The sequence below is a fragment of the Diabrotica virgifera genome, chromosome 8 (genome assembly GCF_917563875.1).
Source record: "Diabrotica virgifera virgifera chromosome 8, PGI_DIABVI_V3a".
NCBI classification, from domain to species: Eukaryota; Metazoa; Arthropoda; class Insecta; order Coleoptera; family Chrysomelidae; genus Diabrotica; species Diabrotica virgifera.
In genome coordinates this window covers 142,653,283-142,670,827 of record NC_065450.1, presented here as the reverse complement: position 1 = coordinate 142,670,827, position 17,545 = coordinate 142,653,283, and the positions used below count along the sequence as shown (strand labels likewise).

Here is a 17,545-nt window from a genome sequence, read left to right as displayed (position 1 = left end):
TTGTCGAAAAAAACGTTCTTAGCAAAAATATAGCTTATAAAAAAGTAAAAAAATGGTGTACGCGTTAGGTCTCTGGATCTCGTAGAACCAGAGTTATATTCAATGAAAAATAGATTCATATTCACCAAATTTCAAATAGAATATTTCGACGTGGAATATCCAAAAAACTAAGCACTTTTTGGGAAAACCTATTATAACTTTTTTAAAATATTTTAAAAAATCTTTATTTCTGTTTTTACAAAAAGTTTCTAGCATTAAATTTAAGCAAGTTACGCTCAAAATAAAGTTGGTCCCTTTTGCTTTTGCAAAAAAAAATCGGGAAGACCAACCTCTAATTACCAACTTAAACGAAATTAATCGTTACCGCTCCACAAATTATTTTACTTATGTTGTGTTTATATGATCTGTAAGTTTCATCGATTCAAAGTGCTTATTTTTAAAAAAATTTGGTTTCAAAATAAAATTTTTTAAATTAAAATTTTGAAAAATAGGCTTTTTTTCAAAATAACTTAAAAATTGTTAGAGATACCAAAAATCTCGAAAAACAAAAAAGTCAGATTTGCTTTTCTGAATATCATGTATTTTTTTGTTTTTCTGTTAGACAAAAATTGATTAAGATTTGGTGTTTCTAAATTTGCATAATTCGTGATCAGTGACTCGTTCAACCCCTTTTAACTACAGCCCTTTCAATAATAAGTACTTTGAACCGATGAAACTTACAGATCATATAAACAATATATACACGAGTCAAGAAACTTGTGAAGTCGTAACGATTAAGTTCATTTAAGATACTAATTAGGGGGTGCTTTTCTCGATTTTTTTACCAAAACCAAAAGGGACTAACTTTATTTTGAGCGTAACTTGTTTAATTTCGATGCTAGAAATTTTTTTTATAAAACAAAAATGAAGGTTTTTTTAAACACTTTAAATAAGTTGAAATGAGTTTTTCCCGAAATGTGCTTCATTTTTGGTTATTTCACGTTAAATTATTCCATTTGGAATTTGACGAATATGAACCTATTTTTCATTAGCTATAACTCTGCTTCTACTAGGTGTAGAGACGTGATGTATACACCATTTTTTTTTTAATTTTTTACAGGCTATATTTTTTTTAAGAATGTTTTTTCGACAAAATACTTACTATTTGAGTTATTTGCGAAAAACCGTCTAAAAGCGTGGTTATTTTGTTGAAAAAATGAACATATTCACTGCCAAATAATACTCCAGGGAAATAAGGTTTTTGTCTGGACACTTGAGCAGCCAGGTTGCAAATGGGTTTTTTGGGTACTATATACCTAATACATTATACATACAAAAATGCTCGTCACAGTTCGGACAAGAATTTTAGTTATTAACAAATAAGGGTCAAAAATGGCAGTTTTTTCGTTTAAATAGCTACAGGTAAAAATAGGATAATTAAATATCTTATTTATAATATTTTTCTTTTAGTAGATGAGCCAATGTTTAAAACGGCAGTTTTTTAATTTTGGTCCGATCATTTGTTGCTTCGAAAATTGCAAAATAAAACTAAAATTTCGAAAATAAAAAATTTGCTATAACTTTCGCGAAAGTGACTTCACGACTTTTATATTTCACAAGAAGTTGAATCAAAGAGTTCGTATAATGCACAAAAAAAATTTAAGACGATTCGTCAATTAGTTTAAATTTTATTCAATTTGTATATCCCAAAGAGCTTTTTTTGTAATGTTATTGTTCAAAAAATAATAATTATATAGAAATTCTGTGAAAACCACATGAAAGAACAATAGTCTTGATTTCAAATTATTTAAGAAAATCATTAAAAAGTAATTTTTGTCACTACGAAAACATTTTACTAAAGTAGAGTCATTTTTGGCTTGAAAACAATTGAGGATATTGAGCTTTATTAACAACTCTATTGAAGCTTTGTTAATATTGACTGTAGAGTAAATTTACCTTGAAATTTCAAAAGCTGGTATTTTTACACAAATTTTCAAAAAAAACTATTCGCCTATGTTCATTACGGTCAAAGTTAGCCCCTTTTATTATTTAATTCACAGTTACTTCAATATACATTAAATTCTCCTGTAACAGTGTTAGTTACCATACTACTCCGAAACGGCTTGGCCGATTTTTATGAAATTTTACAAGTATATCCTACGTGACTGAAAATAGGTTTTAATCTATTTTTCATACCCATAAGTTGAAGGGCTCGGGGCAATAAGGGACCTAAGCCACATTTTTTGAAATTTGAAGATTTTAGTAAAATGGGCCCTGTAACAATGGTCTCAAGCCACCAGCGAAGTTTAACGGCTATTGGGCAATAAATGTGGTTACCAGGATATAATGACCTTGTTGCCGACTTGCAAAATCATGGAAAAATTTTAAGCAAGAACGTCATAAGCCACAGTAAAATCAACATGGCGACACATGATCGGAGAGTGTTGAAAGAAAAACAATTATTTTATAAGGAAAAATACAGTAGTTCTGGTTCGGATTTTGACTCTGACGATTCTGTAAAGGATCGAGAATATTCTCCGCATACGAGTTCCAGTGAAAGTTATGAATCTTCTCCGAAAAAGGTAAGTAAACATTTTAGTGGCTTGAGACCTTCTTGCTGTAGGATATGTAGCTTGTGTCTTAATAAGTTATAATAACATTAAATTTACTCTTTTAGTAAAACGTAGCCCCAAATAACCTGTTTTAAATTTTTTTATTGAAAAAGAGCCATTAACACTAATATTATATTTAAATTCACTTGTCAATAACACGTTTTAAGACCAAAAAAAGTATTTTATTTAGTAGGTGGCTTGGTCCCTTCTTGGTTCGATAGCGAACACCCAAATTCCATATTTATTAAACACGCCCTAAATGGAGCGTTTGATGAAGTAAATGTTGGTAAGAGGGTTGTAAAGTTTGGTGACAACAAAAAGCTTAAAAAATATACATATGGAGGACCAATAATACTGAACATCAAAAAAATTCAGGATATAAAGAAACTTTTACAATATATTCCTCTCACAAACAAGCAGTTTTATCTCAGTATTATTGGAATCAGTACAAGTAACATTAAAGAAGACTATAAGCAAGTTGATAAAACAGAGGAAGTAGACAGGGATGATGAAACCGATTTTTTTTTTAATAAAAGATAATATTGTAGGTATATTCTTGATTTTAGAATGGTTCATTTTGTTATTTTCAAAAAGGTCATAAGCCACATTTATTTGTTTAATAATTTTTTTCTTAAAAGATGCAGTGTCATTTTGTATCTGTCTTTGAAAAAATATATATAAGAATTTATTATGAATGCAAGGAATTAAGGTAAACATTATAAAATATAAAAATGTGATTTCAGGATTTTGTCAAAAATTTTAAACGGGATTTACTCAAAACTTTTCAAATGAGGCTTAGGTCCCTTATTGCCCCGACCCCTTCAGTTATAAGGGGGGTTGCCCCACTGACATTTTTTTAAATTTTTTTGGACAAAATTGTCTATCTTAATTTTATATGATGTAGGCTTCAAAATACATACAACCCTTAATTTACGCTTTTCCATCACCAACCCCTATGTGTTAATACCCATCTATATATTTACATCTATAAAATTCTCCTGTCACAGTGTTTGTTGTCATACTCCTCCGAGACCGCTTGACCGATTTTTATGAAATTATATATGTATATTCGGTAGGTCTAAGAATCGGTCGAAATCTATTTTTCATATCCCTGAGTGATAAGGGGAACTCCCCCTAACATTTTGAAATGTTAGGTGGGGATTTACGTACATAACGTACTCTACAAGACTACGAGTACATACAATTTAAAAAATTATGATCAAAATCCATCAACAAACTCTGGATATATTAATCGCAGCATATTTTTTGAAGAATCAGTTTCATTTTTTGAGTGCACGGATTTTAATATTCATTTCCACCGACCACAAATCGATTTCGTTAGAGCGCTATTTTTAAAGCTTTATTAACAACTCTATTGAAGTTTAAAGTTTACTCATACTTTTACACATAAACTATATACCTTCAACTTCGAAATGGCGCCAGTTGGGTTGCTTAATTGTTATAAACAAAGTAGCTGTCAATTAAATAAAAAAAGAGGCTAACATTGACTGTAATTAACCTCAGCAAAAGTGTTTTTTTGAGAATTCGTATGAAAATACCAGCTTTTCAAATCCCAAAGTAGTTTTAATCTACAGTCAATATTAAGAAAGTTATTCAAATTGTTTGTGAACTAAAAATAACCCTACTTTAGTAAAATGTTTTCGGAATGACAAAAATGACTTTTTAATGATTTTTTTAAAATACTTTGAAAACATGATTTTTCTTCTTTCATATGATTTTCACAGAATTGCTATTATATTACTATTTTCTGAACAACAGTATTGCGAAGAAAAAGCTCATTGGGATAAACAAATTGAATAAAATTTAAACTAATTGACGAATCGTCTTAAAATTTTTTGTGCATTATACTCTGTTTGTCTGTTTGTCTCAACTTTTTGTGCAATATGAAAGTCTTAAGGTCATTTTCGCAAAAGTTATAGCAGTTTTTTTATTTTTGAAATTTTAGTTTTATTTTTCAATTTTTGAAGCAACAAATGATCGAACCGAAATTCAAAAACTGCTATTTTAAACCTTGGCTCATCTACTAAAAGAATAGGTCTGGATCCCGCGTATGAAAAAAAAGTTGATTAATAACAAGCTGAAAATTTGTTAATAGTTTAAGGGTGTCTAGTCGAATAAACTTTGATATATGGGAACACTGAAACAGGGGTAGTTTTAATTGTGGAACAGGTTAAAAATTTGGAACGGTCACAGCACCAAAACGGCACATTTATTTTGTCCGACACAACAGACTTAAACTCTCCGAACAGAGATTAAACTCTCATGAAAAAATCAGACTGCTATTTATTACCTGTCATAATTCCTGTCATCTGACATATTCTATATGTTCCACTCATTAAAACGCCCATTTGGTGATAAATAGCAGTCTGATTATTGCATGAGAGTTTAATCTCTGTTCGAAGAGTTTAAGTCTGTTCTGTCGGACAAAATAAATGTGCCGTTTTCGTGCTGTGGCCGTTCCAAATTTTTAACCTGTTCCACAATTAAAACTACCCCTGTTCCAGTGTTCACACATATCAAAGTTTATTCGACTAGACACCCTTAAGCTATTAACAAATTTTCAGCTTGCTATTAATCAACTTTTTTTTCATACGCGGGATCCAGACCTAACAGTATAAATAAGATATTTAATTACCCTATTTTTACCCGTAGCGATTTAAACGAAAAAACTGCCATTTTTGACACTTATTTGTTAATAACTAAATTTCTCGTCCGAACTGTGACGGACATTTTTGTATGTATAATGTATTAGGTATATAGTACCCAAAAAACCCATTTGCAACCTGGCTGCTCAAGTGTCCCGAACATGGTATATTTTTGCCTTATTTCCCTGGAGTATAACTCGAAAAATATTGACTTAGTGAAAAAACTCTATAGAACAAAAGTTACTTAAAATTATCCAGTTTATCCATTTCCTGACTTTCTTTGGACGAATATTTTTTCACCCCCAAGAGGGGGTGAAAACCACCCCCAGGGAAAAAGCACATATCGGCACAATATCACTTTTTTTCTTTGACTTGTTAGCTATGTGTATGCCAAATTTCATGTCAAACCAAGCGGTTCTTTAAAATTTAGAGGTTTTGCAATATTTTACCGTTAAAGAACGTACTATTTGGTTATCATAAACTGTTTTCTAAAAGTCAAAGTTTTCAAACTAATAGAAATATTAAAAATATTGGAAAGTATTAAAAATATTCCTAAAAGATATTTAATTGAGAACTTATTGGGCCATTTTCCTGGTAACACCTCCATGGCTTCTAAAAATTGCAAGCTAGATGGATGCTGAAGCGAAGAAGACAAAAGGGAATTCAAAAACTTACAATTCACGACCCAAAGGAGTAAAACCAATATAAAATGAAATAAAAATGTATACCACTTTTATTCAGTTGCAATGCGAGGGAAAAACTGTTTTATTTTTCACTTAGAACAGAAAGCGCAAACCAGCACTCTAAATCGACGATTTTCGACTCTAATTTGAGTCATCATCAGAGAGGCGTAGGTTTGCTGCTCTCTGTCCCAAGTGACGATACTTTGAGAGATTATCCCCGCATTGCAACTTATCTTTATGGAGTAGGTGTCTAGCGACATCTGGCAACTGAAAGTCACAGTTTTCAACCTAATAGAAATATTAAAAATATTGAAAAATCCTAAGAATATTCCTTAAAGGTATTTAATTGAAAACTTATTGGACCATTTTCCTGGTAACACCTCCATGGCTTGTAAAAATTGCAAGCCAGATGGATGCTGAAGCGAAGAAAACAAGAGGGAATTCAAAAACTTACAATTCACGACCCAAACGTTAGTTGCAATGCATGGATAAGCTCGCGGAGTATCGTCACTTGGGACAGAGAGCAGCAAACATACTTGTCTCTGATGATGACTCCAATTGAGTCGAAAATCGTCGATTTAGAGTGCTGGTTTGCGCTCTCTGTTCTAAGTGAAAAATAATACAGTTTTGCCTTCGCATTGCAACTGAATATATATGGCATACATTTTTATTTCATTTTTTGTTTTCTGAATTTTTCATGAGTCTCCAAGATTGGGGAATTTTTGTAACCCCATAGATATTTTGTAGGTTTAGGCAAATCTGCTTCTAAAATTGATAAATTATTTATATATGGTGTCAGCACAATATTATAATACCAATTTACATAAAGAAGGCAACTTAATCCTCTTCTTCATGTGCTGCTTTAGCTTTTTAGCGGTTTTGAAGAGTTCTATTATCGCTTTTCAACTCCACTGCTTTAAATTTTTCACTTTCACGGACACCTAGCGAAGTCGCCTGACATTTTTGGCGGCCACAATTTGATACACATATGACATATTTGAGGTTAATATGTAATATTTATTTACCATTTTTGATAAAATTCGTTATACACTTGTTAAACAATAACACTGACATTACAAAAATTCGTCAAAATTGTCATATTTCGCCGCTACAGGCGCCGGCATAGTTTCGTGTATCCCCACCATGGTCACGCACGGACCGAATAATCCCTAGGGATCGTAATTCTGAATGAATGAATAAATTAATTAAAATTTCAAAACAAAGCCAAATTTAAAGTTTACTTGCAGAATTCTTAAAGCCATGGAGATAATGTTTTGCAAAGATAAAACCTCTTGGTCATTCTCCATTTCAATTCGTATCTATTTATGTTTAGTAGTTGTATTTAAAGAAGAATATTATAGCAAAGTAACCAAATATGGAGTAGTGCCCTAATATGGAATTCCTTGATTTCTCCGAAAATATAAGTTGGAAGCGCACTACAAGATCATCCTCTATTTCAGTCGCTCTCTTTATTATCGTATTACATATCGTATTATATAACGATACGTGTCCGACAGGCGCGTTTTGTTTTATCGCCTCGCAGAAAATTTCAATGGTAAATATATTCAACGAGTATTGTTGGTTATTATGCATGAAAACAGACTTTTTATGCTATTGCGTATATCAAAAGTACCTTTATTTTGATATTTTATGACCTTCTGTAATTAAAACATTACGACTTGAAAAAATGTTGATACTAGTTTGAACTAATGTACAAATCTAAATATGGACAATCGTTGGTGCCTAATTATGGAATAGTGGATTAAGTGTAAGTGGGCTCATTATGATTGTGCTGGTCCAGAGTTTCATACATGGATCTGTAATGTCTGCAAGTGAATTAAGCTAGTTCTTTCATTTTTCACAATTTTCTTACTTAAATTTATTTGATCTCAGATGATTATGTCTATTTTGGTTATTGATACGTTGGTTTATGCCTATATTCTATATATTAGTACCTATTCCATATTTGGTTACTCATTTGGGATATTGTTTTTTTTTTGTTTTTTTTTGTTAATTAAGATATTTAATAGAAGGCTTTTAATTACTACACAAAAATGTATGACATGTGTCATAACATTAAATTGTTTTCATTTCTATAAAGGTATTATTTTATATCCCCAAAACAAAATGGTATTCCATAATTGGCTACTTTCCTCTAATGTGAGCTTGTATTTTGTTAATATGATTGATGGGTCTGGATTGAATAGCTTCATTATGATTCTTATAAAGCCTTAACATTTGCATTTTGAAAACTGATTGTTTCTTTGTTTTATATGTAGTATCGTTAAGAGTAAATCCTGCTAGATATCCAAAGAAAGCGTTTCGTCGATTTTTCCTGACTTTGGAATCAGTCGATGGAAAATCCACAGCACAATCTTATCACCCTACAGGACAATTTGAATTTGAAATGGGAGCTCAGATTCTTTCTCAATTTAGTGACAGATGTCCAAACACAGTAGTAGAAAATAGCAAGTTACCTAAATGGGAAGTACAGGTAATCTTATTTTTTAGTCAGTTTATACTAAAAAGTATCATAAAATAATATTCGTCAGCTAAAGCTGCAGCAATCTGTATAAGACACTCTACGCTTCTCCTACCATATATATTTCCTTGAATTATGATTTTCAAGATATTGTATCTTTCGCCTCTCATCACATGTCCGAGATATTGCAATGTGTTTTCTTTTATTCTGTTTTCACACGCGTTTTAACACTTCTACCCTGACACTTGGTCTTCTTGCAGTTTCTACCACATAGAAACTCTTGCATTCACAGGGTATTGGTTTGTTTTGGAAACGATATATCTCAAAGTGTTGGTTGTTTTGAATGTTGTTGTAATAATTTATTTGTTTCCTATCATTTTCAATGTTTCTGATTTAAATTGCTTATTTGCAAATTTTTACAAATATATTATAATGTCAAGTTTATATTAATGTTCAAATAAACTATGGTTAGTGCAGCCGACATGTGAAACAATTGTGCATTTAATGTTAGAAGCATATAATTTGGACCACATATTATACTACACATAAAAAGGTTCCAATTTAGATATGAGGCCACCTCAGATTTTTCCTTTTACAAAAATGGCGGGCATTCAAAATGGCGACTATACATATGTGACTAATAGCACGATAACTTTTGAACGAGATGTCCGATTTCAACCAAATTTGGCACCAAGGTTCTTTTTTTGATGAATAAGATCGAGGTCTTGAACCGGAGGAATCGGTTTACCAAAAGTTGTGATTTTACTGTTTTTTTGTATGTAAAAAATGTTGTTTTTTCAATTCTTTCAACCTGTATATATTAATTTTTCAAAATGGTAATACCGTCATTGAAAAGGTTGTAAAAATATATTTTAGGAAATATTTTGAATTTTTTAGTTATGTTAATTACCATTTAATAAATGCAAAACTTATCTTCACATCTACCTATGTGCGGCAGATTAATTTTGAATGCCCGCCATTTTTGTAAAAGATATAATCTGAGATGGCCTCATATCTAATTTTGATTCTTTGTATGTGTAGTATGTGTGGTCCCAATTATATGCTTGTACCATTAATCTTCCCAATTATATGTTTGTACTAATCACAATAATTCTTATACTATTTGCACGAATCTGCTGCACATAGGTTCATAGGTACATGTGAAGATACGTTGTGCATTTATTAACTGGTAATTAACATAACTAAAGAGTTCAAAATATTTCCTAAAAATAATTTTACGCTCTTTTCAACGCCGTTATTTTCTTGTTGAAAAATTTATATATACAGGGTGAAATATTTGAAAAACAACATATTTTTACATAAAAAATCAGGAAAAACACAACTTCTGGTAAACCAATTCTTCCGGTTCAATACCTTGATCTTATACATCAAAAAAGAACCTATATACCAAATTTTGTTGAAATCGGAATTTTCGTTCAAAAGTTATCGTGTTATTAGTCACACATATATAGTCGCCATTTTCAATGCCCGCCATTTCTGTAAAAGGCAAAATCTGAGATGGCCTCATCTCTACATTTGAACTTTTGTAAGTGTAGTGTATGTGGTCCAAATAATATACTTCTATCATTAAATGCACAATAATTATTCTTATAATATTTGCACGAATCTGCCGAACATAGGTAAATGTGAAGATAAGTTATGAATTTATTAAATGGTAATTAACATAACTAAAAATTAGCGTTATTTGGTTTCATATTTATAAAAAATAAACATCATATTTCAGTAAAATAAAGGAAAACTTGCAATTCTGACTTTTGGGCCACCAGACAAAGACTAGTATATATTATTAATATCGTAGTGTTGATAACTCAATTTGTGAAAAATTTGCATTTGTAGCACTGTTTCCCCAAAGGTTTGATAATATATTAAAAATATTAATATTTTTTTTATGTAATTCACTCGATAGTTTTGTATTTTTCAACCATAGGTAATATTAAATCTTCCTACCAATAGTAACTTTGTTGTTGTGACTTTTTTTAAATTTACTTAATACAGTTCTATATTTATCTTTATATTCGTAATAGTCTGTATGGTGTTCAAGTTGTTTAATGTTGAGTCCATCAATCTTCTCAATAGTGAAAAAAGATTAAACACTTCAATAAAATAACTTTACAAAATATATTCACGGGATAATAGCCATGTCTTAATTATTACCACCGACACTCTGACAGTACGTATCAATAGGGCTTTTCATCGACAGTCATTTTATTCGAGCTTCTGTCATGTGTCACCTAATATTAATATATCTACGTCATACTTCTTTGGTTTGTATCATTCGCAATACCAATAGCATATGACGTAGATATATTAAAATTAGACGACACATGAGAGAAGCTCGAAACAAATGACTGTGAATGAAAAGCCCTATACTACACATCGACGTACGTTTCACTTTATTTTGTGATTTAACTGGTTTGAAAATGAATCGTGACGCATCGGAAAAGTTATAGTAGAAGAACTATATTGAAAACTCTGCTTTCCTGATCAGTTAAAAATTTATATTTAATACTTTGCGAAAATTGGAATGACTTCTATTTTTTTTTCAAATAATCAATATTTTTAGGTTTATTGGACTGCACCTCCGGAAAATAGTGGCTGTGTGGCTATTAAGGCTACAGTAGTAGAATCTAGAGAAAACTGGTTCAGTGAAGATGGTCAACTTTCAAAAATTTTATGCGAAGACAATGAGATTGATGAAAATATTAAACCCCCATCAGTTGATAAGTGTTGTGCTTGTTCTGAGGCCAAATATGAGGTAAATTAAGAATCTTTAAAGTAGGCTACTAATAGAGTTTATGCAAATTTTGACTGGCATATAATTTCAAAAATTTATTTCATTTAATATTTGACTGCAGTTAATTTAAAATAAGGTGGTTTAAATGTATATAGACAAAAAATAAAAGACTAACCTACCTTCTTACATGATCTTCTTTCTTTTTCCGTTCCTTTCTTGCATAGTATTCTAATATTTTTTTCATAAGTCTGATTGGTGGTTACTATTATATTAAAAAAAAAACATGAAAATCCTTTATAAAAGGTATATTTGTTAAAATCCCTATACAGGGCTACATCATAAAACAAACAGAACTAGTTTTCAATCGGTCAACCGATTGAAAACTAGTCCTCTTTGTTTTATGATGTAGCCCTGTATAGGGATTTTAACAAATATACCTTTTATACATAGAAAGCATGAAAGCAACATCATATCAGTAAAAAGTTTCTCTACTAGAGTAGCTTCTTTAACCTTAAAACTAAATGAACGGTATGCCTTAAAAATCGTACAGGTATATGCCCCAACAAGTGGCCATGCGGACTACGAAGCAGAGGAATTCTACGATGACATTGTTCTAGCCTTAAATGATACAACAACACACTATACCATCATATGCGGTGACTCTAACGCTAAAATGGGGAGAAAGGCAGACGATACAGAAACATCACTGGGAAAATTTGGTTTGGGAGATAGAAACGAACGCGGTGAAACTTTACTTAGTTTCCTGCACTAGAAAAATCTATTTCAAATGAATAACTTCTTCTACAAAAAAGAACATCGTAGATGGACGTGGCAGAGCCCAAATGGAAAAACTAGAAACGAGATCGATTTTATAATCACCGACAAGAAGCAAATCTTTAAAGACGTTACAGTTCTAAACCAGTTTTCAACAAGTAGCGACCACAGAATGGTAAAAGCCTCTACAGAAATAGACCTTGGGAAAGAGAGATACCGCATGATCAAAAAGAAGTCCACAACTACCTGGACCGAGCCTAAAAATATAAATGCATTTGAAGAACATATCAACAGCATTCTCGAAAGCGACAGGAACACAGACCAAAATGTTAACACCCTTAATGACATTATAATACAAGCTATAGAAGAAAGCCAGAAGATACACTGCCAAAAGACATCACATAACAAAAGAGTATGCCCCAAATACAAGCATTAATGGAAGAGCGGAGAAAAATGCAAAGTAATAGAAATAAAGAACACCACGAACTTAGAGAGATAAGTAAAAGAATACAAAAATCTATTAGGAGGGACAACCGAAAATATAAAAACGAACAAATTCAACAAAAAATTGAAGATAACAAGAGCCTCAAAGTTCTAAGGAGAAAATTAACAAATGGCAAAAAAGAAATAACCAAATTAAAGGATAGAGATGGAAATATCATCATCAACAGAGATGAATTATTAAGGGTAGTAGAAGACTTCTATACAGAACTGTACAACAGCCAACAAAACCATGATGAGTCACTAGAAGATTCAGGAAAAAGGTTAGTCAACCAAGGATCGGAATTGATGCCTGATATATCAACAGCCGAAATCAGGAACGCATTGAGAAAAATGAAAAGAAATAAAGCTCCTGGAGAAGACAATATCGTTATAGAAGCCGTAAAGATTGGAGGAGACAGACTTTTAAACAACATAAAGGAATTGTTCAACTTATGCCTGCACCAAAGTGAAACACCTACAAGATGGCACAGTGCACTTACCATCTTATTACACAAAAAGGGCGATCCAACAGACCTCGAAAATTACCGGCCCAAAAGCCTATTAGACCACCTCTACAAGTTATTCACCAGAATAATAACAAATAGACTGGAAAAAAAATTGGATTTTTACCAACCTAGAGAACAGGCGGGTTTTAGGAAAAACTTTGGCACTAACGACCACCTACACTGCATAAAAGGAATTATAGAAAAATCTATCGAATACAACCGACCATTGGTCCTGGCTTTCGTAGATTTTCGCAAAGCATTTGATACGATTGAAATTAACAGCATAATGAGAGCATTGGAGGAAAGTCGTATAGATTATCGGTACTCCAAACTGATAGCGAACATATACAATAATGCAACCATGGCCGTCCGACTACACAAAGATACCAAATCTATAAAAATCAAAAGAGGAATTAGACAGGGAGATACGTTATCTCCCAAACTCTTTACGGCAGTCCTTGAACATGCTTTCAAACAATTGGAGTGGGACGCCAAAGGAATAAATGTCGACGGTGAAAGGCTCTACCACCTACGATTCGCAGACGACATAGTTCTTATAACAGACAACTTAAAAGAGATTAGAACTATGCTTACTGAGTTAGATGCCGCCTGTAAAAAGTTGGTTTAAACGTAAATTTTGGAAAGACACAATACATGACAAACCTGGTACCAAGCGAAAATCCAAAAGTCGACGTCAACGAAATAGCATTGGTCCATAAATATAAATACTTAGGGCATGAAATCCAAATTTCCAGGGACAATCAAACTGCTGAATTACAGAGAAGGATTACCTTAGCATGGGCCGCATATGGAGCTCTATCAGACATCTTCAAGAGCAACTTGCCAAATTACTTGAAAAGGAAGACGTTCAACCAATGTGTGCTTCCAGTCATGACTTACGGCGCTGAAACATTATCGTTAACCCAGGCCACAGCAACGAAACTTAGAGTGGCCCAAAAAAGAATGGAACGGTCACTACTTGGACTGACTCTTAGAGACAGGGTCAGAAACGAAGAAATCAGAAGAAGGACAGGCGTCACAGATGTCATAGAGCGAGTAGCACGGCTGAAGTGGAATTGGGCGGGCCATGTAGCCAGGATGAAGGACGGGAGGTGGACCCAAAAAATTACAGTGTGGAGACCAAGAGAAGACAGAAGAAGTAGAGGTAGACCGCCTACACGATGGACAGACGACGTCAAAAGGATTGCTGGGAATTGGTTGCAGAAAGCCCAAGACCGACAAAATTGGAAGAAATTAGGGGAGGCCCATGTTCAACTTTGGATGCAGAAGGCGGATGATGATGATGATGACATTTTATAAAGGATTTTCATGTTTTTTTGTAATAAATGGTATACAGCCAACTACAGGAAATTTTTTCCTCGTGGATTTTTTTTATATTTACCTCTATTCTACAATAAAAAAATTAATAGATTAAGAACGAGGCAGAGGGCCTTCGAGCGTGCCATGTTGGGATTTTCTAGGAGGGGATCACATAAAAGCGAAGACGTGCGAAGCAGGACAAAGGAGGAAGATGTAATTGTAAGAATGACTTAAATGAATTGGAGACGGGAACGAAGAAGATAGACGGGAATCATTGTACATTGGAGACCCCGAGCACACAATTATAGTAGAGGAAGACAACCAAAACGGTGGCTAGGCGATAATCAAAGCAAAAGTGGGAAAAACTAGCATCAAATAGCACAGAACAGAGAAGAGTGGACAACTCATTGAAAGGCGTTTATCCAGGAATGGATGTAAATATAATAAATGGAATGAGTAAGAACAAGATATATTTAATTAAAAGTAGATAATCTTTATAAATAATGTTTTTAGAGTGTATCTTAGCAGCATCACCTGAGGATAAACAAGAAGGCTTAGGAAGTGGAAGATCATATACAAACACAGTATTTGTCATAAGACAAATCACCGAAAAGGCACTAGACTACAATCAACCGACATCCTTTTGCTTAATTGTCTAAAAAAAGCCTTTGATAGAGTAAGGCTGCAGGACGTTATTCATCTTTTATACAATAAACAAAAACCATTAGATATCATTGAAATAATTGAAGATTGGACAAGGACCACAAAATGTAGGGCAGAATAGATAACCAACTGACAGAGGAAATACACACTGACACAGGTATAAGGCAGAGAGGATCCTTAAACCCTGTTCTCTTTAATCTCATAATGGACGAAATGGGTAAAACCGCGAAGAGAGTTGAAAGTTATAATTCGGGAAATAAGTAAATTACTATCTTCTGCTACACAAACTATACTATATTAACAGCAGAAAATGAGACAGACTTACAAAAATTGGTCAATTATTTTAACATAAGAGTAAAGAACCTAAATATGTTCATTTTATCCCAGAAAACAAAGACAATAGTCAGCTGCAAAGAACTTGTCAGATGCAAAATAGAAACTGACGGAACCAGCACTTGTATCATCAGATTATGGAAATCAGCTATGTAGGCACCAAATTTTCCAGTTACGGTGATGTAGAAGCAAAGGTAAAAAAACTTTGAGACTGAACCTTCCATGGAGCTCTTTGTCAGTGCATTTTCTTCGCCTAATGTAGAGAACCGCACACTTGCCAGGCTGTCGCATTGATACAAATTATTTGCTCTTCTTCATCTTCCTATAGGTGACAGGATCTGCATACGTCATCATCTGCCACGTCGTTGAAATTGATCCTATGCCAAGATAAATTATTGTAAAAACCACCGATGGTACGCATTATGGTCGTAATAGACAGCATTTATCAAAAACAAATCCTTCCCTTAAATAATTAGAGTCCTTATATTAACAGTTCTATCAGTGTTCAAAATCAAGGCTCTTTAGGGAGTTTTTGTTGCTACGTAACGTACGCATCTCCGTATACGTAAAGCAACTAACGTGTCGTAGAGGATGAATGTTAAAATAGGTAGTTTTTGTAACTGCCTTAAGGTGGTATGACACAATGTTAAAATTTATATAGTTTTTAGGTACAGTTACCGTCACTATTTCAAAACCAATCTTCAACTTAGTGGTATGTACGTGAACTGTAGACTTTCTATTTTAATAGTATCTAGTTAAAATTTAAAAAGAAAGTAGTATATTTTTTATAACTGTACTTAAAGGAGTCCATGTCATAACTTACTTAGTAACTTATTGTAAAAATTCGTTTTGCATAATAATTTTTGAACTTGGGTAGAAAATAACTATCAGAAACGATTAACTATGCCAAAAGCTTTATTTTAAACAAAATTTCATTGTCCGTACTGCCATAATTTTTAAATTAACTGTACCTAAAGGTAAAAATTATTGTTAAAAGCTGCAATCTGGGGATTTTGTTCATGTTACAGCAATAAGTTGGCATTTTTCTAGTGATAAATTAGTTCCGCTGTCACTTAATAGATGAGAAGATGAGTCCACGTGTCATTTAGTAGATGGCAGCAGTGATGTATTAAATGGCGACAGATGCGCGTTTGCCGGATTTTAAGAAAATCTGCAAACAATTGAAAACGAGTTTTGTAACCACGTAAATACGATGAATCACGCGGTTTTGTTTAGAAAAGTAGCCCCACCCCCTCCCAGTACACATTTTGGGCCTTGTTTGACTTTCAATCATGATTGTATAACGTCACGGTGTCTTTACAATACAAATATACATATTTTATGCTTGAAACCGTGATGTTATACAAATGGTTGAAAGTTAAACTAGGCTCAAAATGTCTTAAAGTGTTTACTGGGGGATTATACTAGTTTTGACATAATACATAGATAACCTAAGCTCTAGTATGTTACGTGGGGCGTATCTAAAAATAATTTAAGTTTTATTCACTTTCTGGCAAATTTAATTTTTATAATAACGCAAATAATGCGTTGTTCGGATACAATTAGCTTTTTGTAAAGACGATGTCATCGACATTTTTACACACATTACACATGCCAATGGCTATTAGTATTTGTTGAGGCATTATCCTAATAAAAAAATTGTAGACAAAACAATATTGTATAATCATTGATTAATTTATGTCAAATATTTCCGTAAGTGAAAAAAAAATATTGAAATTTACTGAAGTAATAATTAGCTAAACCGATATGCAGACGATACAGTTGTGGTTGCTAGCAGTATTGATGAACTTCAGCATCTTATGGACAGGGTACCTACAAAGAGCGAGTGAAAAAAGAGAATTTAACCTTCAACATAAATAAAACAAAAATAGACACCGGTGAGCAAAACTCAAAAACTTGCCAGACAATTGAAAATAAAAAACCAATTCAACACGTAGAATTTTATGTATACTTTGGAACAGTCGTCAACTCGAAATGGGATCAAAAAACCGAAATACGATGTAGAATTGAAAAGACCAGAGCTACATTTAACACGAGAAATATATTCAATCATTGCGACATATCTGTCCCACTAAAAATATGGCTGCTAAAATGCTATGTATTTCCAGTCTTGTTGTATGGAGCAGAGACCTGGACAATAACGGAAACATTATCGAAAAGGCTAGAGGGATTCGAAATGTGGGTGTACCAACGTATCCTCAAAATATTCTGGACGACTCACACCACCAACGAATAGGTATTGCGCCGAATGGGAAAACAAAAAGAAAT

General features: G+C 32.8%; 1 protein-coding gene across 3 annotated transcripts in view; it reads left to right on the top strand.

Moving 5' to 3' along the window:
- LOC126889818 (spondin-1-like) overlaps window positions 1-17,545 on the top strand; it is a 90,710-nt gene that overhangs the window by 24,636 nt on the left and 48,529 nt on the right. For all 3 annotated transcript variants that reach the window (XM_050658491.1, XM_050658489.1, XM_050658490.1), the window contains exons 3-4: window positions 8,220-8,434; window positions 11,007-11,198. In XM_050658491.1, coding sequence (XP_050514448.1) covers window positions 8,220-8,434; window positions 11,007-11,198 — 407 coding nt within the window. The remainder of the gene's footprint in view (window positions 1-8,219; window positions 8,435-11,006; window positions 11,199-17,545) is intronic.